General features: G+C 36.8%; 1 protein-coding gene across 1 annotated transcript; it reads left to right on the plus strand.

Annotated features, from left to right (window-relative positions):
- The first annotated feature begins 323 nt into the window (after positions 1–323).
- On the plus strand, positions 324–27286 carry LOC141522930 (rho GTPase-activating protein 32-like). Its single transcript, XM_074236287.1, is given in 10 exon segments — positions 324–785; positions 7119–7201; positions 18040–18131; positions 22160–22236; positions 22238–22385; positions 22388–22592; positions 22594–23125; positions 24571–25714; positions 25717–26717; positions 26720–27286. Coding segments are annotated over 10 exon segments (3852 nt in total). The 3' UTR covers positions 26828–27286.
- The last annotated feature ends 122 nt before the right edge of the window (positions 27287–27408 follow it).

Genomic DNA, 27408 nt, shown 5'->3' on the forward strand with positions numbered 1-27408 from the left:
AAATTCAGGTTCAGCCTGGTGATATGAGCTCATTTGCTGTCCTACTACCCTCCAACCTTTGCCATCAATTCCCGAATGTTCCACCCACGGGGAAATAACAAATAACTTTTCCACAAATTCCTTGCATTGCCTTAGGTGGGGTTTTAACCCATTCTTTTTACATAATTTGTACAGTTTGCAAGCTAAAACTCCCTTTTCTTCAGGCTCCACCACTGGAAGACTAATATTCTTCCCCCATCTTGAATATATATTCAAGACTGTGTGTGGCTCCTCTTAACTAGACCAGCTAGCTAAGGTCGGCTACGACTCAGATTCTCCTCAGCATGCAGTGCTTTCGGGTCCCTGTGCGGGCGCCATGTGAAACGTGCACCTTTGAAACGTGCACCCAAGCACCTGCTACTGCCTTGAGAATGAGCCTAGCCGCGGGCTTACCTCTCTCTGAGGTCTTCGGGTGCACTCCGGCTTCCGCCCTGGGGGATGGGAAGGAAGTTCACAGCCACACACGAGCCTGGTTTACAACAGCAGCATCTTTATTCATGAACAGCAGAAAATGGCCCCCCGAACTTTTGCACAGCGCTCTTTTATCCAGTAACCCTTTCTTCCCGGGGTACATGCTCCTCCCAAGTTCCAACCCATGGGCGGAGCCACATCCTGTTAGCGAAGCCGTCCCAGTACCCTATAAGATACCTTACAAGGCAGGTTCAGACTTCCAGGGGTCTCACGGCCCAGGTCATATGACCTTCATGGGTGGCCCCGGTCCAGAGCTTCCCCTTACAATGCTCATTGTATTTTGTCAAAAGCCTCTTCTGCATCAATTGATGTAATCATAGGGTTTATCTTGTATTTGTTATTAATGTAGTCACATTTATACTGATAGTTTTCTTAATATTTAACCAGTCCTACATTCTTGGTGGGAATCTTATCTGGTCATAGTGACATTTCATCTTTGTGTGTATATATTGCTGTACTTTTTTGTAGTATGTCATTGCAGTTTTTTGTATCAATATTTATTAGTGAAATTAACCTGTCCTTTTCTTTCTCTGTTTTTTGCCCTTTCTTGAGATACTATTTTGAATAGGCACAAGGAACAGTATAATCTTAATATATTTCAAAAAGAATTTGCATCATTTCTCAGACTTTAGACTTGCTTCACACAGCTTGTAAATTGTCTTCACCTTCCTTAGAAACAAAATGTAGATTCTTTTTATTATTAACATTGCCATCTGTCAGTGAGATTCTAAAACTAAAAGAAGCACCTAAAGTTTGGAACTGTTGAAAAATTTTAGGGTCCCCATAATATTATGTAGCTATCCAACTATGCAAAATTCTCTTTTGCATGGCATTACCAAAATGTTCAGTGGTTTGCTGTCATGGAAAGAAAAACAGTGTTGATATCAGTAATATGATATCAAATCATTATATTAGTGGATGGTGCTATTTTAATTAATAATAATATCAATTCACAGTTTACAGTCTTTTATACTTTGAAAAACAAAAGAAAAGTTCTCCATTAAAGTTTTTCCTTGGACGTAGCTTTTTTTAAAAGTTTTTGCAAGGTAATAGGGTTAAGTAGCTTGCCCAAGGCCACACAGCTAGGTAATTATTAAGTATCTGAGGTCGGACTCCAGGGCTAGTGCTCTATCCATTGCACCACCTAGCCACCCCATAAGTGCCTTTTTAAAAAATATGTATCTGTTAATTAAATAATTACTAATGGAATCTCTAACTAGCATTGCCATGTATTTCTTAAATTAGTTAGGAAACCAAATAGTATTTTGAATAAACCATCATGAAGTTTATCCTTTGTCCCAGTAGATTCTTATTTAACCATATCTTTTTTTGAATTGTATCTTCCCAGTCTCTGGAATCCATTTCTTCCCCCCTTTTTTTCTTTATCTCTTTCTTCCTTTTCTTCCTCATGATTCTCTTCTTCTTTCTCCACTTTCCTTTCCCTCTTCTCTTTTCTTCCTCTCTCTCCCTCTCAGAAGAGTGGGCATGAAAAAGATGACAGCTCTGGTTTCTATTAAGTTCCATGCTGGAGGAAGGTTTTTTCATTAAAAACTTCCATTAAAGAAAAGAAACCCCACTTAAACTCCATGTAATAAAAAATTAACTATCTCCTTTGTTTTTCATAGCACTTTCACTCTGATGGTATCTTTTTTTCTTTGTCATAAAACAGGGACCAGTCCTTTATTATTAATTATTTTGTATTATTATAAACATGTCACTTAATATAAAAAGTTTAAAATAATTTCAGATTTTGAAGTTTTTTTTAAGAAAATCAAAGGATTTCATCATAGAATCATATATTTTTATTTGTAATAGGGCCTTAATAGGACTATCCAGCTTCCTTTTTCCATTGAAAAGGAATTGAAACTCAGAGAAATTTAAGTGATTTACCAGAAGTCCTTCTGGGTAGGAAACAAGATAGAACTTAGATCTGACTCCAACTCCCAACAGCATTTCCATTATAACAAACATGGCCAAGCTTCAATTTTTATATGTAAATCTATACCCTTCTTTTCTATAACTGCATGAAGAAACATCATTATTGTTACTGTTAAAATCACTGAACTGATTTCTCTGCCAATTTTCATTTACTGAATTTTAAAGGGTATGTACTATTGGGTTTTTTTTTAGAAGTCAAGAACTGTTCTAAACCTGATTTCCACCCCCCCATTCTAACATAAATTAGAATGTATTGAATGAATGACTATTAGTCCTTTGTGGTCAACCTTGGAAATTAAACCAGCTTTAGCACAACTTCATTATAATCCCAGAGTGAAATATATTTATATATATATAACTCTCAGAGCAAAAGGCTGCTTGGAGGATCTCCAGTCTCATTGGAACATTGTGGGCTTATATGAGTGGGGATGAAATGGGAAAAGGAATAGATTACTCCAAAAAGCTTCCTTTCAATTCTAGGATCTGTTAAAGTTATGTAGTCTCTACTCTATTCATGTACCACCAAAGTATGTGTATATATAGTACATGGTTATCAAAAATAAAGATACAGCTTGGCATAGTACATGTAGCTCTAGATTGGTAGTTAGGATGATTTGAGTAAAGTTATAATATTTGATACTGACCATTAACAAGGTCAGTAACTTCTCTGGACCTCAAGCATGTCTTTAAGACAATAAATTAGGATTATAAATCTTGTAGAGTAGCAGGAAAAAATATAAGAGAAATTATTTTTGGATTATTCATTAATATTTCTATTACAATTCCTATTCTCAATTCATATCAAGAATTAACTTCTGTATTTCCTTAAATACAAGACAGAAACCCATTGAATGCACACAAAAAAGATATATCAGTACACAGCAAATGGCAATCAGAATATTTATTGATGAAAATCAACCATATAGGAATATAACTCACTTTTTCCCATTGTTCTTCCTTAAAGTAATCAATATATTGATACTTTATAGGGTTATACTAACTAGCGATGACCATTTTCATTAGGTTCTGAAAATTAACTTTGAATTTCATTTTCTTTCCTTTACCTTCTTTGTTTTTGTTTTCTTTCTCTAATTGCATGAAAATTTGAAATTGCTTAGTGCAAACCTAGCTTCTGCATTTTTTCATAGAAATTCCCAGCTGAGCCCAGGAAAAGCTTGTTCTCCATGATCTCTCTTAATGAAACTTAACTTTTACTGTGAAACCTTCTGTTTGTATGTTGTAGTAGTAATTATCTTTTACCTTTTTAGCATCTTATCAAATGTAGATTATTTTGGGGGGGGGTTACTGAAGTCCTGAAACTTAGATTAAAAATTGGAATTTAGATTAAGATGGCCAATAGGTTTTAAGTATTATTTGGGAACAAAGTAAGAATAAAGTCTTAATCTCCTTTCTGCTTCTGATTTACCCTGACAAACTAGTTTTTATCTTTTCTCATCTATAAAATGTTCTCAAGGATTTCAGTAAGATTAATACTATCATGTAAACTTTTTGTGTTTGTTCTTGAGACTCTCCTAGATATTAAATATGAAGTTTACCTTTCGTGTATTCAAACACTGGGAAACATTCAGGACCTTTTATTATTTAGGAACTGTCATGCTTGCAAAAGTCCCTTAACAAGAGTCCATTTTATCATGTTCAATAGACATTTGGACCAAAATATAGAATTGATAAGATCTTTTATTATTTTATTTTCATAAAATAATGATATGGTAATATGTAATCTTATTTTTCAGTATAGTTTCTCTACTTGAGATGCATTTTATAACAAATGTTACAATTTGTTTTGAAATATTGAGATTAATAATTTGTCTTTATAACAATTGCATTATAAGTTCTAGTTTTAAATATATATTTAAAATGATATTGAAATAACTATCATTTTGATAACTAGAATATTCTTTATTCATCCTTAACTAATGCAGAAGGAGATACTCAGGTTCAAACATTTCATTTCAATGTACTAGCATAAACCAGCTTCACTACTGTTCTTATTCAATTGTAAAACCAATTATATCATATAGGGATTTCTTATCCACTTATATTTAGAAAAATTATGGATTTTTCAAAGAAAAATCATAATTTCTTCTGAAGGGTTCCCAAGTGATTAACAATAAGACCTTTATTTCTGTTTCATTTGTATGGTAGTGTTTTTTGAACTGGAAAATATTTTATAAATTTAATATCTATAGTTTTAACTTTCTTGTGGATGGATTTATTTTATTTACTGGATCAGAGTGTGAATTTGAGGACTTTGCATTGTTTTATTTTTCTGTCCATTTTTTAAGATACCTACTAGAAGTAGTAGTTTATGGTGAAAAATTGTGTTATAAAATGAATTTACTTCATCCTTATTATCACTTGAAAGGAATAAATTTTTTCTTTTTATTCAGATACCCTTTGACATAGCTATGCATGTTTTGTGATTATATGAAAGAGACTCTGTTCTTTTAAAATGTCAGACAGTTTTGCAAAGAACTTCATTTTTTAAATTAAATTTCATTTTCTTGGAGGGCTGACTTTGTTCTCTCCCATCTTCTTGCACCCTCACCCCTCACCCCATATTCCCTTGATTCCTATTGAGAAAGAAAAGCAAAACCCATGCATAATGTTTAAATTAAAGAAATTTATTTATTCTTATCTTTCTAGTGTTTTAAATGGTAATATGCATTATAACTTATCAAACTTTTTCTGCATCTAGTAAAGCAATCATATAGATTTTGTTGCTTGTTAATAGTATGGTCAATTATGCTCATAGTTTTACTTCTGTTGATATAACTATACAATCTTGCCATGAATCTAGACTGATTATAGTACATAATCTTTATGACATGTTACTGTATTCTATTTGCTAATATTTTATTTAACATTTTTACATTAAGATTTGTTGGGGATGGTGACCTATGATTTGACCTATGGTTTTTACTTTGATGTTTTCCCCTTTTTGAACTCTTTCTTGTTTAGGTATCGAGTTTATATATGTATAGTGGAAGGAATTTAGTAGGATACTTTCTTTTCCTTATTTTTTTAACAGCTTTTATAATATTCAAATTGTTCTTTAAATATTTGGTAGAATTTGATTGTAAATACCATCTAGTCCTGGCTTTTATTTGCTGTTCCTGCTTTGTGAGTTCTTTTATGACTAGTACAATTTCTTTTTCTAAGATTCAGTATTTTTTAATCCTCTATTCTCATTCTATTAATCTGGACATTTCATATTTTTATAAATAATCATTGCATTTAGATTTTCAGTTTTAATGACTTATAATTTGGCCAATAATTTGCTTCATCATCATTGGTTTTGAATTTACACTTTTCATTTTTGTTCCTAGTAATTTTCTGTTTAAATCAGTTTAGTAATGGCTTATATAAATTACTGCTTTTTTAAGGGCTTTTTTTGCAAGGCAAATGGGGTTAAGTGGCTTGCCCAAGGCCACAAAGCTAGGTAATTATTGAGTGTCTGAGACTGGATTTGAACCCAGGTACTCCTGACTCCAGGGCTGATGCTTTATCCACTGTGCCACCTAGCTGCCCAAATTTATTGCTTTTTCAAACAGAGCTTATTCTTACTTATTATTTTATTTTTTTTCAGTTTTTATTAAACTCTTTCAGTTTCAGGATTTCTCTTTTGTTTGCATTTGTTTGTTAGGGGGAGAAGTCTGAGTTGTAATGGGACTCAGACCAGAGGAACCCAGGGATGGTGTCTGCCGCCCCCCTGCTCCAGAATTCTCCCCCCAGCCCTGTTCGGGATCTCCAGGGGGACAGCTCTAGCACCAGCGCCTCTACTCCCCCACAGACTCATACCCCCTAGGTCCAGCCCCACCTCTGATCCAGCAGGTCCGGCTCTCTGGCCTTCAGAGTCCCAGTTCCAATTCAGCTGCTAGTCTGGTTGATCGGGGCTGATCCTCCCTCTGGGCCCAGATTCACCCACCCAAATTCAGCCACAGCTCCTGCTGGAGACAAATACGGAAGTAGATGTTCTTTCTCTTGGCTTTTCTTTCTGGGTTTTTTTGAGTCAGATTTCTTTTAAGAGGTTTGTTTCATGTGAACATATTCCCGACCTGATGAAAGAACCTTATGTTCAAGATATACATTCTGTTGGTTCCCTTTGTAAGCTGTATTTTCGAGAACTCCCAAACTCTTCTCACTTACCAGCTGTATGAGAAATTCTCAGTAAGTCCTTGCTGATTTGGAAGTAAGTCTTTTTAAGTTGGAAACTTTATTATAGGTTGTTTGAAAGACAGAAGACAAACTAATTGGTTTGGCCAAATGCAAGTAATGATTTTAGAGCCAAACTTGAGGCTTAGCTGAAGGTTTTCCTTATTTTTCCACTAAATGTTCATTGCCATTCACAATCCTTGCTGTTTCAGCAGGTTTTGTTTTTTGTTTTTTGTTTTTTTAGTCTCTGTTTTTGGATATCTAACCTAATGTCCCACAGAATTTTTCATCTAGCTTTTATTATTGTATTTTTATCAGTTTCAGTGATCATATAAGTATAAATCTTTTTATTAACATGTTGTATGTTTCCAATTCATTATTATGAGGGTAAAGAAACCCAATCTGAAAATTGAACTGGGTCTGAAGAGCTTCAATTAATAATTCCTTTCAGCAAAATTCAGTGATGTATTTATCTCTCTGTCTTTGTGTTACAGGATGCAGTTTCCGCAGCAACAGATGAAGAACGGCTAATAAAAATTCATGATTTCATCCAACAACTCCCCCCTCCACATTACAGGTCTTGCCTTGTGTTTAAAATACCAAGTAATAGTTTAAAATACCAAATAATAGGCCTAGTGATATCTAAAATTAACTTTTTTGACTAGCTCACTTTTAAAAAAATTGTCCAAAAGTAATTTTTTCTGGACTTGATTATAAATAAGCTTTTTTATTATTAAATTGATTTTTTTTTGTTGTTTGACCTCAGCATTTGATTTTTTTGAAATGTCTCCTTTTAAATGTTTTATCATTTTAAATTTACATAAATATTGTTCATTTTCTAGATAATATTTATGTAATTATTCAATTTACTTCCTTGGATATAAAGTGATTTACTCTTCCATTTACTCCAGCAGTTGTTCTAGACTTTCTCTTTTGTCCTCAAATCTCCTATGTCTCTCCTTATTCTCTCAGGTGCTGTATCTCATATTTCAGCAAAAAAGTCAGGGTTATTCATCAGGAACTTCTTCTCCCATTTTCTTATCTCACATCCTTCTGACATCATCCTCTTCCCCCATATCTGACCATTCTTTCTTAGTCTTCTTTACTGAATCTTCAACCATATCATGTCCATTGACTGTGAGTGACCCCTCCTCTATTTTCTCTGTACTCTCTTAGTGACCTTATTAGCTCTTATGGATTTAATTTCCATCTCTATATAACTGATTCCCAGAACTCTATAATCAATCTTTTTTTCTCCAGCTTCCAGTCGAATATCACCAACTGCTTACCTCCAAAATAAAATTATTTCTTTTCCTTCTAGCCTTCATTAATAATGCTTATGCTTCATTTTTGAAGACTATGACACAGGGAAGTGATGCCAGGAATTGGTTTGAGTGAGAAGGTACTGTGCTAGGTCATCAGCTTCATATTTTCCTCCATAGTCATCTGGGGCCAGTGGCCAGATATGGATCAGGACAACTGAAGATGGCCCTGGGTGTGAGGCAAGCAGAATTAAATGACTTGCCCACGGTCACACAGCTAGTAAGTGGCAAGTATCTGAGACTGAATTTGAACTCCTGCTCTGACTCTAAGGCTAGTGGTCTATTCACTGTGGCACCTCACTGTCCAGACTTCATTATTACTATCGAGGGCACCCATCATCCTTCCAGTCAACCAGGTTCACATCACTATCATCTTCAGTTCTTCACTCTCACTCACTCATATATCAAATCAGTTGCCAAATCTTTTAGTTTCTTTTGCCATGTAATATGTCACACAGGTCTCTTTTTGTCCACCTCTACATAGTTTCCATCAGGGTCTCACTGATAGTCTTTTAATTAATCTTCATGTCTTGGGTCTTTCTTTACTCTCTCTTCCACATAGTTGCCATAGTATTTTCCCAGTACATACTTCTGTTCATTGCATTACTTATTCATTAAATTCCAGTGATTCTCATTACCTCTAGGATCTATTCATAACACAATATCTAGCATTATGGGAGACTATATAAATGTTTATTTCCTTCCTTCTAGGGTTAAACAAACTCCTCTGTATAATCTGTGTTCTAGTCTTTTTAGACAGTTCTTCTTGCCATGGGTTTAATGGTCCAACAGCAGCTTGCTATCCCTCATACATATATTCTCATCTACATGCCCTTTTTAGAAGTTTAAGTCCTATTCCTTGAATGTTCTTTTTCCAACTACTGTTTCCTTCACAAATCCATATTGAAGTCCACCTTTTTTAGTTGGCTTTTCCCAGTCTTCTGAGATGCTGATAATCTTTCCTTCTGAAGCAGCTTCATGGGAACAGATTTAGAACTGGAAAGACTTTGTGGGTCATCAAGACTGTCCCCTCATTTTACAGAGAGTGTTTAAGTGACTTTTTATGTTAAATAATTAAAATGTGGCAGTGTTTAGTCTGATTCCCTCCAATTTCTCCTGATTGTTCCTGCCACCAAGTTTTCTGCATTCTCTGACACAAGAAACAGACCACACAAAAGGAAGAAGTAGTTGAAAGATTTGGCTCTTTATTTATATATGTTTAGAAAGAATCAACACTAAGTTTCTCAGCAGAAAAGAGGCTCTATTTAACAACACATCACACCATCCCTGAGACAAATGATAAAACAGAGAGGCAAGAAAGTCGTGTGTGTGTGTGTGTGTCTGTGTGTTTGTGTGTGTATTAACCCAATGACCCTACCTCTGATAGACACAAAGCTTCCACACTTTCTGACCTTCAACTAATGCTACTCATTTAGCTTTCTCTCTAGGAAAGATGACATCAGAAAGGAAATTGGTGGACACTTGCAACAGACAATTCCTGGAGGATATATAGCCTTAGTTTCCCACAGTCTTACATATAAGCCTGCTCCCTGTGATTACATTTTAAACTCAGCTGTATTAAACTTCCTTTTTTCTTTTTTTTTAGTTTTTTTTTAAAGGCAAATGGGCTTAAGTAGCTTGCCCAAGGCTACACAGCTAGGTAATTATTAAGTGTCTGAGGTCGGATTTGAACTCAGGTACTCCTGACTCCAGGGCCGGTGCTCTCTATCCATTGTGCCACGTAGCAGCCCCAACTTCCTTCTTGCTTGGGAGTAGAAAGAGAGCCTTACAACATATAGAAGCAGTAAGATAGCATCTTACTCAACAAATAATTCCTTAACTCTGTACCTATTTTTGTGCTTGTTATCTTGCTCAGAATATAAACTCCTCAAAGCAGAGAGGCTTCTTACTCAGTGTGCAGAACAGAATAAATGCTTCTTGATATAGATAGGTAAGAATTTGAAGTTATCAGATTCATATACAGTACTAAGGTCTTGTGTTTGTATACTATTCTGTAGTTGTTCAAAGTCTTTTAACATATATATTTTCTGATTTGGTCTGCAAGGATACTTTGAGAAGGTAAATAAGCACAGTTATTGATGTACTGTTTTATCAGAAACCAACATTAAGTATATGGAAAAAATGGTGTTAACCTGCATTCATAAAAGGGAGTTTTCTTCCCAGAAGTTCTTAATACCAATGGAATTACAGGTTTAGTCCCTATCTCTGTCACTTCTTCATGCAGTCTTTATTCAAGTCAAACTGGTCTGTTCCTACTCCTAAGGTTTTTAATTCTCTACTACAACCACTCTTTCAATTATCCAAAGAAAATAATTTGAACCCATCCTAGTCCAATTCATCCCTCCTTAGGGAACTTGGTGACCTCCTCATTCCCGAGGGATCACCATCCTGATACAAAACTTAGTTCAAACACCCAGTTGATATAGACCACTATAGCTCAGAATTCCTGAGCACTAGAGATCAGATAGTTTCTGCCTCCTGGTAACTCAGATTAGGCATATACCACCACACCCAGTGAATTTATGGAGTCTTGCAAGATAGTGGTTTTGTCACAGAAAAAAAAATCCCTTTGTTCTGCAGAATTAAGTCTCCCAATCCTATGGAGGCAGGATAGCTCAATAGAAAGGATTCAGGATTTGAATTCAGGAAAGACCTGAGCTCAGATGCCAGCTTTCTTTATATCACCTATTTTACCTTTAACAAGTTACCTCATGTGAACTCTGGCCCTCAGTTACCTCAAAATGAAAATGAGAGGGGTTAGATTCATTGATTGTTTGGGTCTCTTATCCTGCAGTCCATCTAATCCTCTAACTAAGAGCCTTTACTTACTCAGCAAAATTTAAGTTGGTTTAAGATCTTGATTTAAATACCCTTAACCATGGGTTTTTTATTTGAAAAACATGAATAATAGTACCAACTTAACTGACTTTTGTGAAAAATCAGATAATATAGAATATGAAAAGCATATAGAATTATTACTGTTATTGATCAAGAGGGACAAAATTATCATTTTTATTAGTTCAGTTTGCAGATTCTTGTGAAATCTACACTGACTCCTTTGAAGATTGAGATACAGGGAACAGTACTTCCTGTCACCTCTCAATTTCAGAATAATAACTCTACTACTTCTGTGCCCCCATCTTGCTACCTTTAACATGAGAAAAAGTCTATAATTTAGATCCCTCTAAAAACCAAGAGCTCAATTACTGCTGCTTGATGAAATGGCCAACACAACTGTCTTATTTGGATTTTTTTTTAGTTTTTGCAAGAGAGTGGGGTTAAAGTGGCTTGCCCAAGGCCACACAGCTAGGTAATTACTAAGTGTTTGAGGTCAAATTTGAACTCAGGTACTCCTGACTCCAGGTCCAGTGCTCTATCCACTGCACCACCTAGCCTCCCCATCTTATTTGGAATTTGAACCCAGTTCTTGCTAACCCTAAGTCCAGCATGCTAGCCCACTCTCCTTCATGTATTATGTAAATTGTGGGAATCCTAATATCAAAGAATCTGACTGCCTTATATGAGAGAATGTATTCCTTTTTCCACCTGAGGAAACCAGAATATTGTCCTCTTCTCCTTACTTCTCCAACTTCCCCTGCAATTTGAAAAAGTACTTCTCAACCTTTAGAAAACTGAAACACTTTCTTAGCCCAGGAATATCATCTCCAAAAGGAGTCATGAGAGATGAGGAATCTGAGGTGAAGCTTAAGGCACAAAAAATAACATGTGGACCTGAAGAAAAGAGAAAGGATCAAGACTAGGGACTCTGACCAAGATGACAGGATAGGAGCTGAAGCATGGGAAGAGGGGGAAAGCATTCATTTATTGCCACACACTGGGCAGAAACTAGTGAAGAGGGAAAAAATGAGCTTAGAGATTTAGGAAAAAGTTTAACCCTTCCTTTTTCCCTTTGTCACTGCCATATCTGCCACGTTGGACCCCAAGGGCCAAAGTGAGGGCAGAAAAAAGGCAGAAGGGAGCAGTTAGGTGATGATGGAGAGAGAGAGTGTGTGTCAAGGTTTGGAGTCAGAAGGACTACTTTTCCTGAGTTCAAATCCAGCCTCAGAGACTAGCTGTGCATCCCTGGGCAAGTCACTTACCTCTGTTTGCCTTAATTTCTTCATCTTTAAAATGAGCTGGAGAAGGAAATGGCAAATGACTCTAGTATCATTGCAAAAAACAGACCAAAACAACCGAAAATACCCAAATGAGGTCATGAAGAGTTGATAGAAAAAAAGACTAAACAATGATAAAAGCATAGTCCTAGGTAATTGCTGACCAGAGAGGAAGGTGAGGAAAATCTCACTGAGGCAACCACAGGGACACCTAACTGCTACTGTTTTTCCCGGGTATTTTGTGACTGGTTGTAATTAAATCAGGTACATATATAGTCAAAGATCACCATGGCTGGTTATCTAAATGTTGAGCATATTTTGATCAAATTTTCCAAGTTCTTTTATTGTTGACTGTAGTTTTTAGTAGTTGCAGTAATTATATTCAGTATCTATAACTCCTTTCTTCCAGTTATTTAAGACTTATAATTAATTTGATTGCAAAGTTTTCATTTTTTATGTTCTTTTTTTTTAGGTTTTTGGCAAGGCAAATGGGGTTAAGTGGCTTGCCCAAGGCCACACAGCTAAGTAATTATTAAGTGTCTGAGACCAGATTTGAACCCAGGTACTCCTGACTCCAAGGCCAGTGCTTTATCTAGTACGCCACCTAGCTGCCCCATTTTTGTATGTTCTTTACTTCCTTCTTTACAATTGAAGAAATACATTTCAATTAATGGGATTCTGCTGCTTGTTGAATGGAATGCTAATTGATGGATATTTTCAGTCTGCTAACAGATGTTGGTGTGTTTATTTCATTTTCCAGAACATTGGAGTTCTTACTGAAACACTTGTCCTTTCTAGCTGATTATTGTTCCATCACAAATATACATGCCAAGAACCTTGAAATTGTTTGAGCTCCAAATCTTCTAAGGTAATTTGTACTTCTTGCCTTCAATAAACTTGTCAGAAATATAAGATCATTTTAGTACTATCTTTATCATACAAATTTCATCAAATATTTTGTTATTGAAACACATAGAGAATTATAACTTACTACTGCATTCCATTCCAGGTCTTAGCACAAAACCCACTTAACACTTTATAGGCATAGATACTATAAGTTTGATTTAGAGGATTCAGAATAGGTTACAGCATTGTGACAGTGGGCAAGTCAAGTCACGGCACTTCCCCTCTCTGTTTCAGTTGCTTTATTTGTTTAATGAGATGTAGATGTCATGTCTCAGAATCACATATATATATATATATATCCTTCAATTTTAGAATTAAATAATTTGATGATTCATATACCAGTGTCTGCTTACCTTAGTGAGTTTCTAAAAGCAACTTTTTTTTCCACAGATCAAAATAGATAGAATCTGCTTGCTTCAGTGGGACTGCCTTCGTGGAAGTGAGAATTCAGTCAATGGTGGTGGAATTTATTCTTAATCATGTGAATGTTCTCTTCAGTTGCAAAATTAGTGCAGTCATTCAGCATGGGGCAGGTATGACTAAGCTTGTATTGATTCACACTTTTCTCTATAAAAGTGACTTCTCCTAAAAGCATAAAAAGGGGAAATCAATTTTCCTTGCTATGTGAAGAAAAAGAGGTGATGTTAGACAATTTTCTAAATCTTTTACAGAAGAATCATTACACCAAGGCCATTTACTATGAATAAAGAAAACACCACATGAAAGGATAACTTGGCAGCATTTATGTACCCTTTTTTTAGTAATGTAGCTTTTTTATACAATTATATCAAAAAATAGTTTTTGCAGTGATATTTACATGTTTCCAAAGCTACCAGAAGTTGATTTTATCTCATCTTCCCTGAAAAAATCTTTCATCTTTAGCCCTCTTTCCACTCCCATTATCCCATTGATTACTGAGACTCTCATTAGTCTCAATGGACATTCCTATGGAGTATCCTAGCTGTTTTTCTTGCCTCATCCTTTCACATTTTCAGTCTTACTTCACAGTATTTTCACATAGTTCAATTGAACTAATTGCTGTGCCTATATCTTGTTTTTCTGCGTCCCATATCAGTAATTTTGAACACAGCATCCTCTAGTCTTGTAACAGACTATTCAAACTCAGTCTCATTTCTGTTTATTATAGTCTTTGTTTTCTCTTTTTAATTTATTTTTTCCAATTACATGCAAAAGATAGTTTTCAACGATGATTCTTTTGCAAGTTTTTGAATTCCACATTTTTTTACCAACCTATCTTCCCTCCCTCCTCCCTGTGACAGCAAACAATTTGATATTGGTTGTACATGTACAGTAGTTTTAACATATTTCCCTATTAGTCATGTTGTGAAAGAAGAAATAGAACAAAAGGGGGAAACCAAAGGAAAGAAAAAACAAAAGAAGTTTTAGAAAGTGAATCTAGTATGCTTTGCTCTGCATTCAGAATCCATAGCTTGTTCTCTGGATGTGGATGTCATTTTCCTTAACAGGTCTCTCAGGATTGTCTTTGATCACTAAACTACTGAGAGAAATTGCTTCCCTCATAGCTGATCATCTCACAATGCTGCTGTTAATATGTACAGTGTTCTCCTGGTTCAGTTCACTTCACTCATTATCAGTTCAAGTAAATCTTTGTGCTCATGGTTTCTTTTTTTTTAGGTTTTTGCAAGGCAAATGGGGTTAAGTGGCTTGCCCAAGGCCACACAGCTAGGTAATTATTAAGTGTCTGAGACCAGGTTTGAACCCAGGTACTTCTGACTCCAAGGCCAGTACTTTATCCACTACGCCACCTAGCCGCCCCATGCTCATGATTTCTTATAGAACAATAGGACTCTATACTATTCATATACTGTAACCTGTTTAGCCATTTCCCACTTAAATGATGGTAGTGTTTCTCAAAATTTCACAAATATTTCTATTAGCTAGCCTTAGCTTTATGGTGTCTTCCTCATCCCTTTTAATTAGATCTATTTTTGCTTTGAGTGAAATCAGGATTGCTGCCCCTATTTTTTTTTAACTTGTGCTGAAGCATAATATATTTTGCTCCAGTCTTTTACCTTTACCCTATGTGTATCTCTCTGCTTCAACTATGTTTCATATAAACAATACATTATAGGATTCTTGTTTTTAATTTACTCTGCTATCTGCTGCTTTTTTATGTGAGAGTTCATTCCATTCACATTCACAGTTAAGATTACTAATTCTGTATTTCCTGCCTTCCAATCTTCTCTCTTCATACTTTTTTCTCTCTTTTTTCCCCTTACCCCTCCTCACTAAGGTTTTGCTTCTAATTGGTACATCTCTCAATCTGTCCTCTCTTCTACCTATTCTTTTCCTTTTTCTTCTTCCTTTCCCCTTTTACTTTTTTAACTTTTACTTTATCTTTATTTTTATTTAATGCTTCCCTTTTTTACTTAACCTTTTTTACTTCCCTTTTTTACTCAACCTTTACTTAATCCTCCACTTTCTTACTTAACCTTTACTTCCCTTTTTACTTTATCTTATTTTTACTTAATCCTTCCCATTTATCAGTCTTACCTTCTCCTTTCTTTTGCCTTGTGCCCACTTCCCTGTAGGATAAGATAAATTTCCAAATCTATTTGAGAATGTTATACTGTCTTTGAGCCAAATCTGTTGAGAAATAAGATTTACTCAGGGCTTCTTTCCCTTTTCTATAATAAGTCCTTTGTACCTCATCATGTATTATTATTTGTTCTCTAATGTCTTCTCTCTCTCTTATAATCCTCTTTTTTACATCTTTTTTGTATCAGTACCCTCGGGCAAAATATATTCCTTTCAACTGTCCTGATAGAAGTCCAATTCTCAAGAGCCAAAGGCATCCTTTACATCACAGTTTAAACTCATACCCTGTTTTCTAGAGCATTCCCTCTAATTGTCCCAATATAAATGCAACACACTAGAGCTAAGAGTTTGATCACTTCCCTGTCAGTTATTATACCTACACTTCCTTTCCAGGTACCTTCTCTTCCACTGACCCAATAGGAATACAATTCTCAAAGCTAATCACATCACAGTCAATTTATACTCATACCCTGTCTAAATATGTTCCTTTCAATTGTTCTAAGAGAAATATGGTTCTCAGGAGTTATCTAACATTTTGTCCCCTTGTGTTTAACTTTTCTCACCTCTCTTAAGTGTTATATTTGAAGATCAAATTTCCTGTTCAGTTTTGGTCTGTTTATCAGATGAGTTATTAAGTTCTCTATTTTTTTAAAGTTCATCTTTCTCCTGAAAGAATATGCTGAATTTTACAGGATTCTTGATTGAATCTGTGCTCCTTTGCTGTATGGAATATCATATTCCAGGCCCTCCAGTCCTTTAATGTTAAAACTGATAAATTCCGTGCAATCTTGACTGTGATACCCTGGTGTCTAAATTCCTTCTTTTTTGACTCCTTGCAGTATTTTCTCCTTTAACTGAGAATTCTGAAATTTGGCTAAATATTCCTTTGGGGTTTTTATTTTGGAATCTCTTTCAGGGGGAGGGTGATCAGTGGTTTCTTTCCAGTTCTATTTTTATCTTCCTATTCTAGGATATTGGGGCAGTTTTCCATGATAATTTTCTGCTTGTTATTGCCCAAGCTCTTTTTTTCTGATACTTTCGGGTACTCCAATAATTTGTAAATGATCCCTCCTAGTTCTATTTTCCTGGTCAGTCATTTTTCCTAAGAGGTATTTTACATATTCTTTTATTTTCAGCCTTTTGGTTTTGTTTGATGGAATCTTATTGTCTCTCAGAGTTACTCATTTTAATTTGTCCAATTTTAGTTTTTAAGATTTTATTTTCTTCAGTTAGCTTTTTTGTGTCCTTTTCTGGTTGGTGGACTTTATTTTCTAGCTGGTCAATTTTATTTGTAAAATTATTGTTTTCTTTAGTTAATTTTTCATAATTTTTTTTGCATGACTCATTTCTTTTCTCCATTTTTTTCTTCCTTTCTTTTTTGATTTTTTAGGCTTTTTTTGTAAGGCAAACGGGGTTAAGTGGCTTTCCCAAGGCCACACAGCTAGGTAATTTTTAAGTGTCCGAGACCGGATTTGAAGCCAGGTACTCCTGACTCCAAGGCCTGGGCTTTATCCACTATGCCACCTAGTTGCCCCTCTTTTTTGATTTTTAAAATGCTTTTTGAGCTCCTCTTTCATGAGATCTTTCTGCAATCTAGACCAATTCATTAGCCCTTTAGAGGCTTCAGATGTAGGCACTTTGTCACTTCTTTCCTTTTCTGAGATCCCCAGGAGGGCAGCCCAATAAAGGATCAGTTTCCCAGGACTTGAAACTTTGCTCTCTGAGCTGGAGTTGGGACCTTTATTGTGGGAGGAACTGTGCCAAGACCTTAGTAGTGCTCTGGCTAAAAGCCTCTTGCTGCCTTCCCAGTTCTCCCACATCCATTGAGCTACACTCACTTCCCTTTGACCCATGAAATAAACCTTTTCCTGAAATTCCTCCAAGATATCTGGCTGAAAAGCTGTTTGTTTCACTGGGGTTTTTTGGTGGGTTCTGTTGCTTTAGGATCTGTTTAGAGTCTTCATTCAAAATTGTTTAAGGAAAAGCTCCTGGAGCTTCCTATCTTTTTGCTGCCATTTTGACTCCACCCCCAAGTCCCTCCAAATAGATTTCCTTAGTCTCTTTTAAGAAGCTCTTCTGATAACTACCTCAGTGTGGTCTTACTCCAGTGCTTAGTGTTCTACATATAGTAAAATAAATGCTTTTACTTTTATTCATTCACACCTTCCCCTTTCCCCCCTTTCAACTAGAAATGATTATCTTTCCCTTGATTAGCACTAATTGTTTTTTCAAACAAGAATTTTAATTATTTGTGTATATGAGTCATTCTACTCTTCAACCAGAGTATACTCTCCTTGAGACCAAGGCCTTAGGTGTTTTCTGCTTGGGATCATCCAGGACCTAACACAATTCAGTCTACTGTTGGGGCTTAAATGTTTGTTGACTGGAGTTGGTATTCTGAACATTTTTTAAAGCAGGACACATCCTCCTTTTCTATTTTAACAAGTCTCATTTTCCCTTTCAACTTGCAGGTTCTCTTTCAAGGCCCAAGTCCTTGACAGTATCCTCTTCATCCACCAAACTAATGACTTTGGAGGAAGCCCAGGCAAGAACACAAGCTCAGGTTAGCTCTCCAACTGTGTCCAACAACAAATATATGGAAGGGGGAGAAGGGCCTGCTGCACTTCAAGGAAAATTCCACACTATAATTGAGTTCCCTCTTGAAAGGTGAAGTAACTGATTTTATTTAGGTTCAGCTTTTAATCCTGTAATCAAGGAAGGGTCCAGCAACTCATAATGAATCCTCAGTGTGGTATGGCATCCAAGAAAACTAGTGATCTTCAGCCTGGATTGAGGTTCTTTATTTTTTTATCTTTAGGAAAAATAGAATGTCATTCTTTGAATACCCTTCCATTTTAGAAGCCATTTCAAGGGCAACTAGGTGTGATGCAGTGGGTAGAGCACTAGACCTGTCAGGAGGACCTGAGTTCAAATCCAGCCTCAGACACTTGATATTTACTAGCTGTGAGATCTTGGGCAAATCACTTAATCCCATTGCCTCACCCATAAGAAAAAAAAAAGACATTAAAGGTTTGGTTAACTCATCACTTTTGATTTTTCAGCTGCATATGTCTATTTTATTATACATACATATATATACATATATGTTTAAGTGTATATGCATGTAGTTGTATGTATACATAAGTACCTTTGATTGGTAATTTTGTTTGATAACCACATTGTTCTTTACCACTTGTTGTTTGTCTTGTCCTATGTATATATATTTATCTCTCTTCCTGTATACACTGAAGTTTCCCTCACATAAAAACCTTAGTGGTTTGTTTAAAAAAATCATAGTGTTAGGAACTTAAAATTTTTCTCTTACCCATGTAATTTACTATTCCGTTTTTTAGATTTTGTCAGATTTCAACATTGAGAAGGAAATAGATCATGACGAAGTCTCTTTACTTCTCTCAACCAATTTCCTCATCTATAAAATGAGTGAATTGAACTTATAATGCTAAGATCCCATCTCAATCTATTTTTTAAAATTTTGTTTGAGTTTTACAATTTTTTCCCCCAATCTTTCTTCCTTTCCCCCACCTCCGCCACAGAAAGCAATCTGTCAGTCTTTACTTTGTTTCCATGTTGTACATTGATCCAAATTGAGTGTGATGACAGAGAAATCATCTCGTTTATGAAGAAACAAAAAGTCTTAGAGATAACAAGATCAGACAATAAGATATCTGGTTTTCTCTTCTAAATTAAAGGGAATAGTCCTTGAACTTTTGTTCAAACTCCATGGCTCTTTATCTGGATACAGATGGTATTCTCCATTGCAGACAACCCAAAATTGTCCCTGATTGTTGCACTGATGGAATGAGCAAGTCTATCAAGGTTAAACATCACCCCCATGTTGCTGTTAGGATGTATAGTGTTTTTCTAGTTCTGTTCATCTCACTCAGCATCAGTTCAACGTAAGTCCCTCCAGACTTCCCTGAATTCCCATCCCTCCTGGTTTCTAATAGAACAGTAGTGTTCCATGACATACATATACCACAGTTTGCTAAGCCATTCCCCAGTTGAAGGACATTTACTTGATTTCCAATTCTTTGCCACCACAGACAGGGCTGCCATGAACATTTTTGTACAAGTGATGTTTTTGCCCTTTTTCCTCATCTCTTCAGGGTATAGACCCAGTAGTGGTATTCCTGGGTCAAAGGGTATGCTCATTTTTGTTGCCCTTTGGGTGTAGTTCCAAATTTCTCTCCAGAATGGTTGGATGAGTTCACAGCTCCACCAACAGTGTAATAGTGTCCCAGATTTCCCACATCCCTTCCAACAATTATCATTATCCTTTCTGGTCATGTTGGCCAGTTTGAGAGGTGTAAGGTGGTACCTCAGTGAAGCTTTAATTTGCATTTCTCTAATAATTAATGATTTAGAGCAATTTTTATATAGCTATGGATTACTTTGATCTCCTCATCTGTAAATTGCCTTTGCATATCCTTTGCATAACCATTTGTCAATTGGGGAATGGCTTTTTGTTTTAAAAATATGACTCAGTTCCCTGTATATTTTAGAAATGAGTCCTTTGTCAGAATCATTAGTTGTAAAGATTGTGTTCCCCAATTTACTACATTTCTTTTGATCTTGGTTACAATGATTTTATCTGTGCAAAAGCTTTCAATTTAATGTAATCGAAATCATTTAGTTTGTTTTTGGTGATGTTCTCCATCTTTTCCTTAATCACTGCTCCTCTTTCCATAGATCTGCCAGGTAAATTAGTCCTTGTCGATTTAAATTTTTTATTTTATAATTTTTAAATTTTATAAAGTTTTAGTGTTGTCCTGGAGTTCTTCATTACTGTTCAGATATCTGATTTGCTTGGTGAATGTTAACTTCAAAGTAGACTAATGAATATTTAAAACTATTTCAGTTTAACATTTTCCAAATTTCTTGGCTCTTCCCATGTTTCTCATTTTCTCATAATAACTCGTCTTTGAGTATCTTAGCATTGATTTCTTCTCTTCATTGTCTTAGGAAAAGACCCCCAAACAAAATAAAGAAATCTCCTGTGGGCAGTTGGCATTCCTTTTTTCAATTTAGGAAATTCATCATCTGTTTCTAAACAGAAATTTCAGCATAATGAGAGTGAGACTTCAGAGATCAAAGCAATGGCTCTGAAAGGTATCCTCCATTTGAGCTCACGTGAAAAAAAATTTTTTTAAACTCAAGCTCAGTACTCTTCAGAGCCAAGACTGGCCTGATTACAAGGAGACATGGCATCTCCCAGAGGATTTTTTTTTATCAACCAATTCAAATGTTACAAGATGAGTTCCCTTCCTTATATTGATGTCAGCAAATCATGACCTTGGGTCTAACACAGCAGCACTGTATTCTTCATTGTATTCATCATCTGTCATTCAACACTCCCTTCCTCAACCCTCTCCTTAAGATTTCATATAGATAAAGTGTATAAGTGTAAAAACATTGTAAGACAGGATTAGACAAGGTACTGAATTAAATATGTGATAAAGGACTAGATGGACATATTGATATTCATTAACTTAAAATTATGTATATAAAAATGGTGTTCCTGTTCCAGCAAATATGTAGATTGTGAATAATACATATATGTTTTGGTTTTGATTCTTTAGGGATCTGGGCAGAAGGAACCCTTCACTCAGCTAAAAGTGAAGAATCTCTCATTTCTCTTCATGCAGTTGATGGTTAGAATGAAAGCACTAGATAATCTATAATATATTTAATTTTCAAAATACAGTAGTATTTCTGTACTTTCAAATATCAGTCATATCCTTTGAGACAGTCTATTGATAAACATTTAGCCTTTGTCTAATTAGTCTTTGTCTCTGATCTATTGTTGCCTGTCCTGATGAAATTGTTTCATGGTTCAGTGTTTTGCCAGTCTTTTGTCTTTGTTCTTGGGTTTGCACTTATACAACTCAAGTATTTTACACTTGATTAACAATATCTGATTAAAACTTGCTATAAAGCTGTATGTGTATTAAGTTTCACTGTATGGAGATGGTGCTATCTATTAAATGATTAAGCTTCTACATAAAACAAATCAATTTCTAATCACAGATCTAGAAGTTGAAGATTTCAGAGATTGTATGGTCCAAAACCCTAAGGGTATTTTTTGCTATAGATGAGGAAAATAGACCCTAAAATTAATGTCATTTATCCTTTCCATGATAAGGTTTTTAAAAATTCAGTATATCACTAAAGATCTGTGATTGGGAAACTGGATGATTTTTGCACAACTTTGTCTCTTTTGATTTATGTATAAGACTTTTTAGTAACGTTTGTCAGTACTTGCAGGGACTTGACCTTCAAGGGACTTTGTTTTCTGATTATTCTTTTTCAAATCAGGGGAGAGTACCTGCCTTCTCTGTAGACACCCCCGAGGAAATTGAAACCTCTGGACAAGTTGTTTTAGTTTTCTTTCTGAACCAGCTGTACTTTCTACAGCTTTTTCATGTGGGACAGAAGATCAAGGATGGCCATTGTGAGATGTGGAAAGCACCTTTTTTTTTAATTGGTCAGAGGGGTAATATTTTGCTATCTATTCAGGATAACAGAGACTACTTTTTCACTCTAATTTTTTTCTTCCCAATTTCCTACTAGGAGCAATTGCCCATGACTCCCCTCAGGATCTCATTCCTGTCAGTTCAGTCTCTCTTATCCCACCACCACTGCCTCCAAAAAAATGCCGCCCGTATGTTGGCCTTAGCATTGGCAGAATCTGCACAGCAAGCTTCAACTCAGTCATTGAAGAGACCAGGGAGGTCTCATGGTGGTTGTCCAAATGATGGAGACACTACAGTGGCAACACCTGAAGATAAACAGTCCAATTTTTAATTAGTTTTCCTTTAGATAAAACCTGTTTCCTTTCTAGTATGTCATCAGAACAACTTCACTTCCAAAACACACCTTCTGGAAATTATGACCAGCTTAAACTGGGTGTAGCAGTGGCTGAGGACCACTATGAGGCAATTCCAGTTGAATTTCGTGAGCAGCCATACCACGCAATTGATTCACAGGTAAATCAGGATCATATGACCAGAAAAGGCCAAAATTCCCATGCCAACATTTGTAGATTCAGACAAGACTGATAGTCATTTTGTTTTTCATGAGAATACAGGGAAGACTAATATTCGAACTGTTTCCTTTGGGAACCAAGAGGAACCTCATATTCATTGTTCCAGTCAAGATCAACTTCTTTCCCCTCTGGATACATCTGTAGATAAATCACAGCTTTCCTCAGAACCTGAAGAAAAGATAACTCCACCTTTCATTTTGCCTATGGACAAAGTCCACCCTCTTCCTGGGTCCCCTGTAGACAAAACCACTCCTGCTCCAACAGCTTACATGCCAACTACTTCAGTGTCGAGTGAAGTAAATACCAGGGAAACTAGTTTGGATATGGTTGGCCAACCTGTTCCTTCTGCCTACCTTGTCACCACCCTTCAGCGCACCCACAGACCTAACCGTCCTCCTCTATCCCATTCTTCTCAGAGACCAGCAGAGCAGCAACTAGTGGTGGGACAGGTACCAGCAGCAGCCAGTATAGGACTAAATAATTCCCACAAGGTAAGAGGGGGAAGGAAAATGATGTGGAATGTACCTTTTCCGAAGGTATGTTTATTGTTAACAGATGTGATGAGCCATCCCACTCAGATATGGCTGCATATGGAATGCTTCTGAAAGTATTTTATATTTCAGATTAGAATCTGTTTGGTAATTCCTGCATTGAGTGGTTTTGCTTTGGGAATGGAGAAAGACAGCATTAATACCAAATCATTGTAGGTTGATTGTTGTCTTCTCCCTTGTCTTCCTAGGCTGTTCAGGTCCTTCACTGAATAGTAATTCAAAGGAAGCATGGTCCATTGAGTCAAACTGGACTTTAGGTATCAGGGTTTACAAGTTCTTTCTTCATGTCCACCACTGATTGACTGTGACTTTGGGCAAGTCATTTAACCTCTGTGGCTCAATTATAACTACCAAAAAAATAGGATAACAGATTTCTTGTATGTAAATATGACATTTTATAATCTAGCTATCAACCTCTAGAGAAATGTAAAAAAAAAATCTCATGGAATTAACATTACTAGATACATTTTTTAAAACTTTAACTAGCAACTTTGATCCCAGTCAAGCATTATCTTGAAAGAATGAATACCATATAGGGATAATAAAGTTAAAATATAGATTTTTTTTATTGTAAGTGTAATAGATTTCTTATAATCATCTGGGACAGTTGGAAGAGTGATGGGATCAGGTTCTCCTTTAGCTGCCTGCTACTTCTATGTCCTTGGATAAGTCCCTTTACTTCTCTGGGCTTCAGTTTCCTTTTCAGCAAAATGAGAGGATTGGATCAGATACTCTTTACATTTTCTTCCTTCTGAGGCTAATTATCCTGTGGTCCTTTGAATTGATCAAGAAAGACCTAGATTTCTCATTCACAGAGGAAGTGCCATTTCGAGAATTTCCATCACTGGCTTACTATAGTGCCCCCATGGTTATCCCTTCTGATGCCAAAAGTAACTCTTAGAGTAGAGGAGAGCTCTGCCTTTGATTTAGATTTCACTCTAGAAACTACTTGCTTTTCCTTCCTGTGAACTGTTCCAGCATATAGAGCTGTTGGTCACCATTTGCAATTTTTTCTTGATATTTTGACTATATTATATCTGACAGAAAATTCTTAGTGTTCAAGACAACTAAGATAGATAAATATACTATACATTGATTAGTAATAGTGTGGGAAAATGTATATATGTAAATAAACACACATACTTTTAGTGGGAAATCAACAAGGTTAAAGTCATTCTATAAGTAGGAAAATAACAGCACTCTTAAAATAGCAGCAGGAGACCTTCCTTTTTCTCAACTGCAGAAAAGTCTACTTCTGTTATCTAGGGCCACTACCTACGGAGTTAAGGTAAACATGCAATTGTGATTGAGTCTATAGCTTTGTCCCCCAAAAAGGTGTAAAGAAAACAAAAGTAGATAACATCATATCTGTTCTCTGTCATTAGGTTCGTGGAGTAGCTTCAGCTCCAGAGAAGCCACCTGAGCCCAGAGGAGCAGAATCATCTTCCATCTTTCCCTGTGATAATAGTACAGCCACTCGATGTGCCCCCTATGCTTCTGCTGTACCCCCAGTCTTTCCTGAAAAGCTCTGGGAGGGTACAAGGGCTCCCCCTCTGCATCTGCGTTCTGAGTCTTTTCCTGTGCACACCTCCCAAGGCTTCACCCTGCCAGTCCCACCAAGGACGATGGATAGTAAGATTGCTACAGCCATATACTCTATTAATACAGATGCAGCCAGTACTTCAAATTATCATTCCTTCATCGTTGCTTCATCAGCTTCCATGGATGAGGCTTTGCCTCCACCTCCACCTGCCCCTCAGCCCAAGCATACCTCTCAGAAAATAACTTATCCTTCTTATATGAGGCCTGATATCACACCTGATTCTTTTGGGGCAGAAAATGGCTTGCATCTTGGCTTGGCTTCTGCCTGTCAGTACCATCCACAGAGTATTCCTCCATACCACGTTAAACCTGAGCAGCACAAAGTCTATGGTTCCAGATCAGAGACACCAAGTTTCATGGGTCCCTGCTATAATACATATATACACCCTGGCAAGAATTCATCTGGGTACCATACCAAGCCATGCAGCCAGGTTGAATATGTGGCCTCTGTCAGCCCATCTCTTCCGAGTGCTTGTTATCCTGAAGATATTCCTCCATACCCCACCATCCGTAGAGCACAGTCCCTCCATGCCCCTCCATCTTCTATGATCTGCTCTGTCCCCATTTCCCAGACAGAAGTACCCCCAGATGATGAGCCATCCTATGAACCAAGACCCCTTTACCAGTATAAGTCATATCAGTCCTCCCAGGCCCGTTCAGATTACCATGTAACTCAGCTACAGCCTTATTTTGAGAATGGCCAAGTTCACTACCGGTACAGTCTTTACTCCAGTTCTTCTGGTCCCTATTACAGCTCGGACGGGGCCTTCTATGATGTGGATGCTTATAGCACGGTGCAGTCGAGGCCGCTGCATCGCCCACCCAACTGTGCTTTCAATTTCTACAATCCCAGGATTCAGGGAAAGAATTTGTACCAGTACCCCGGTTTGCCCCCTCATCCCCAGGGAAACATAGTGGGCTACCTTTCGGGAATGAACATAATCTTACCAGTGTGATATCAGCAGCTGATGTGAAGCATATGTATACTTCATGGGACCTGGAAGACATGGAAAAATACCACATGCAGTCCATTCGAAGGGAAAGCCGAGCACGGCAAAAGGTTAAAGGGCCAGTGATGTCCCAGTATGACAACATGACCCCAGCTGTGCGGGATGATACGGGTGGGATTTATGTCATCCATCTACAGAGCAAATCAGATCCTGGGAAAACTGGACTACTTTCAGTGGCAGAAGGGAAGGAAGGAAGATATCCCACCATGGCAGTTACCCCAGAGGGAGATGACTGCTTCTATAAAAAGCATCCTGAGCCAGAGATAGACAGAGCTCATTACCATGGTGGCTATGGCAATGGGCAGTCAGAGAAGCCATCTCTCCCTCTGAAGCAAAGCAGCCTCAGGAACAGGAAAATTCATGACATGAGCTTCAATCCCTGTGAGCATAGGGGGCACCAGGAAGTAAGCCATAGGCAGTTATGCGAATCAAAAAATGGGCCTCCTTATCTCCCAGGAACTGGCCAGTTAGAATATGGGGACAAAGGCATCCTAGACACTTCTGAACCAAATAGCTATCATCCTGCTGGAGGAAAATATATTACAGTAGGCCAAGACACTTTGAGACTGAACCACAAAGAAGTGAGGCCCTCGGAAGAGCTGGAGCGGTCGTGTTTGTGGCAACCCCCCGCCCCTGAGAAACTCTCAAGAGACTGCTATAAGGAAGATGAGCATCCCACACAGTCAGTTCCCCCACCTAAGCCAGAATGGAGTCACAGTCTGAAACTCTATCGTACACAAAGAATGGAGAGGGACCCCAATCTCCTGTACCAGTACCAAATGCATGGCAAATGCCAAAGCAATATGACTGTATTATCTCAGTATGAGAATCTGGATGATTATCACCCCATGCCACAGCACCAGCAGGGAGGTTTTGGAGGAGGAGGAGGAGGAGGAATAGGTACATTCATACCTCCTGGTTTTTTCCCCATCCACAAAATAGGACATATGCCACAGCTCTTGGTCAGGGGGCTTTCCTTTCCACAGAGCTGTCCTTGCAGATTCCTGAAACACAGATCCATGCAGAATGAGCCCTGGGAACAATAGAGTTAAAACAGCCTCTGCTGGATAGTGGATTGTTTTATTTTTTCAATGACCAAAAACATTTAAAAATATACAAAAAATTAAAAAAAACACCAAAATATCCAATAAGAAAGAGAAACAAACTATCATCTTTTCTCCTCCCTATCACCACATCCTCCATCCACAAACTCTGTTCTGTGTTTCATTTAAAGGAGATCCAAGTGATTGTGGAAAGCTTCAATTTGTCATAGACCAAATTCACCAGAGAAAGGAAATTTGGAATGAGATTGGTTGCTGCTGCTGTTTTTAAGTAAAATTAACCTTGTCTCATTTTTTTTCTTGGTACTTGGTATACATCGTATGGTAGAATTTTACTTCTACTTTGGGTTCCTACTTAAACTTACCCCCAATAAATATGGAGTTGACATTCCAAGAATATAAGCTCATTCTCATCTAAGTAAAATTAACCTTGTCTCATTTTTTTTCTTGGTACTTGGTATACATAGTATGGTAGAATTTTATTTCTACTTTGAGTTCCTATTTAACTTACCCCCAATAAATATGTAGTGACATTCCAAGAATATCAGCT

Source organism: Macrotis lagotis, chromosome 4, assembly GCF_037893015.1.
Source record: "Macrotis lagotis isolate mMagLag1 chromosome 4, bilby.v1.9.chrom.fasta, whole genome shotgun sequence".
Classification (NCBI taxonomy): domain Eukaryota; kingdom Metazoa; phylum Chordata; class Mammalia; order Peramelemorphia; family Peramelidae; genus Macrotis; species Macrotis lagotis.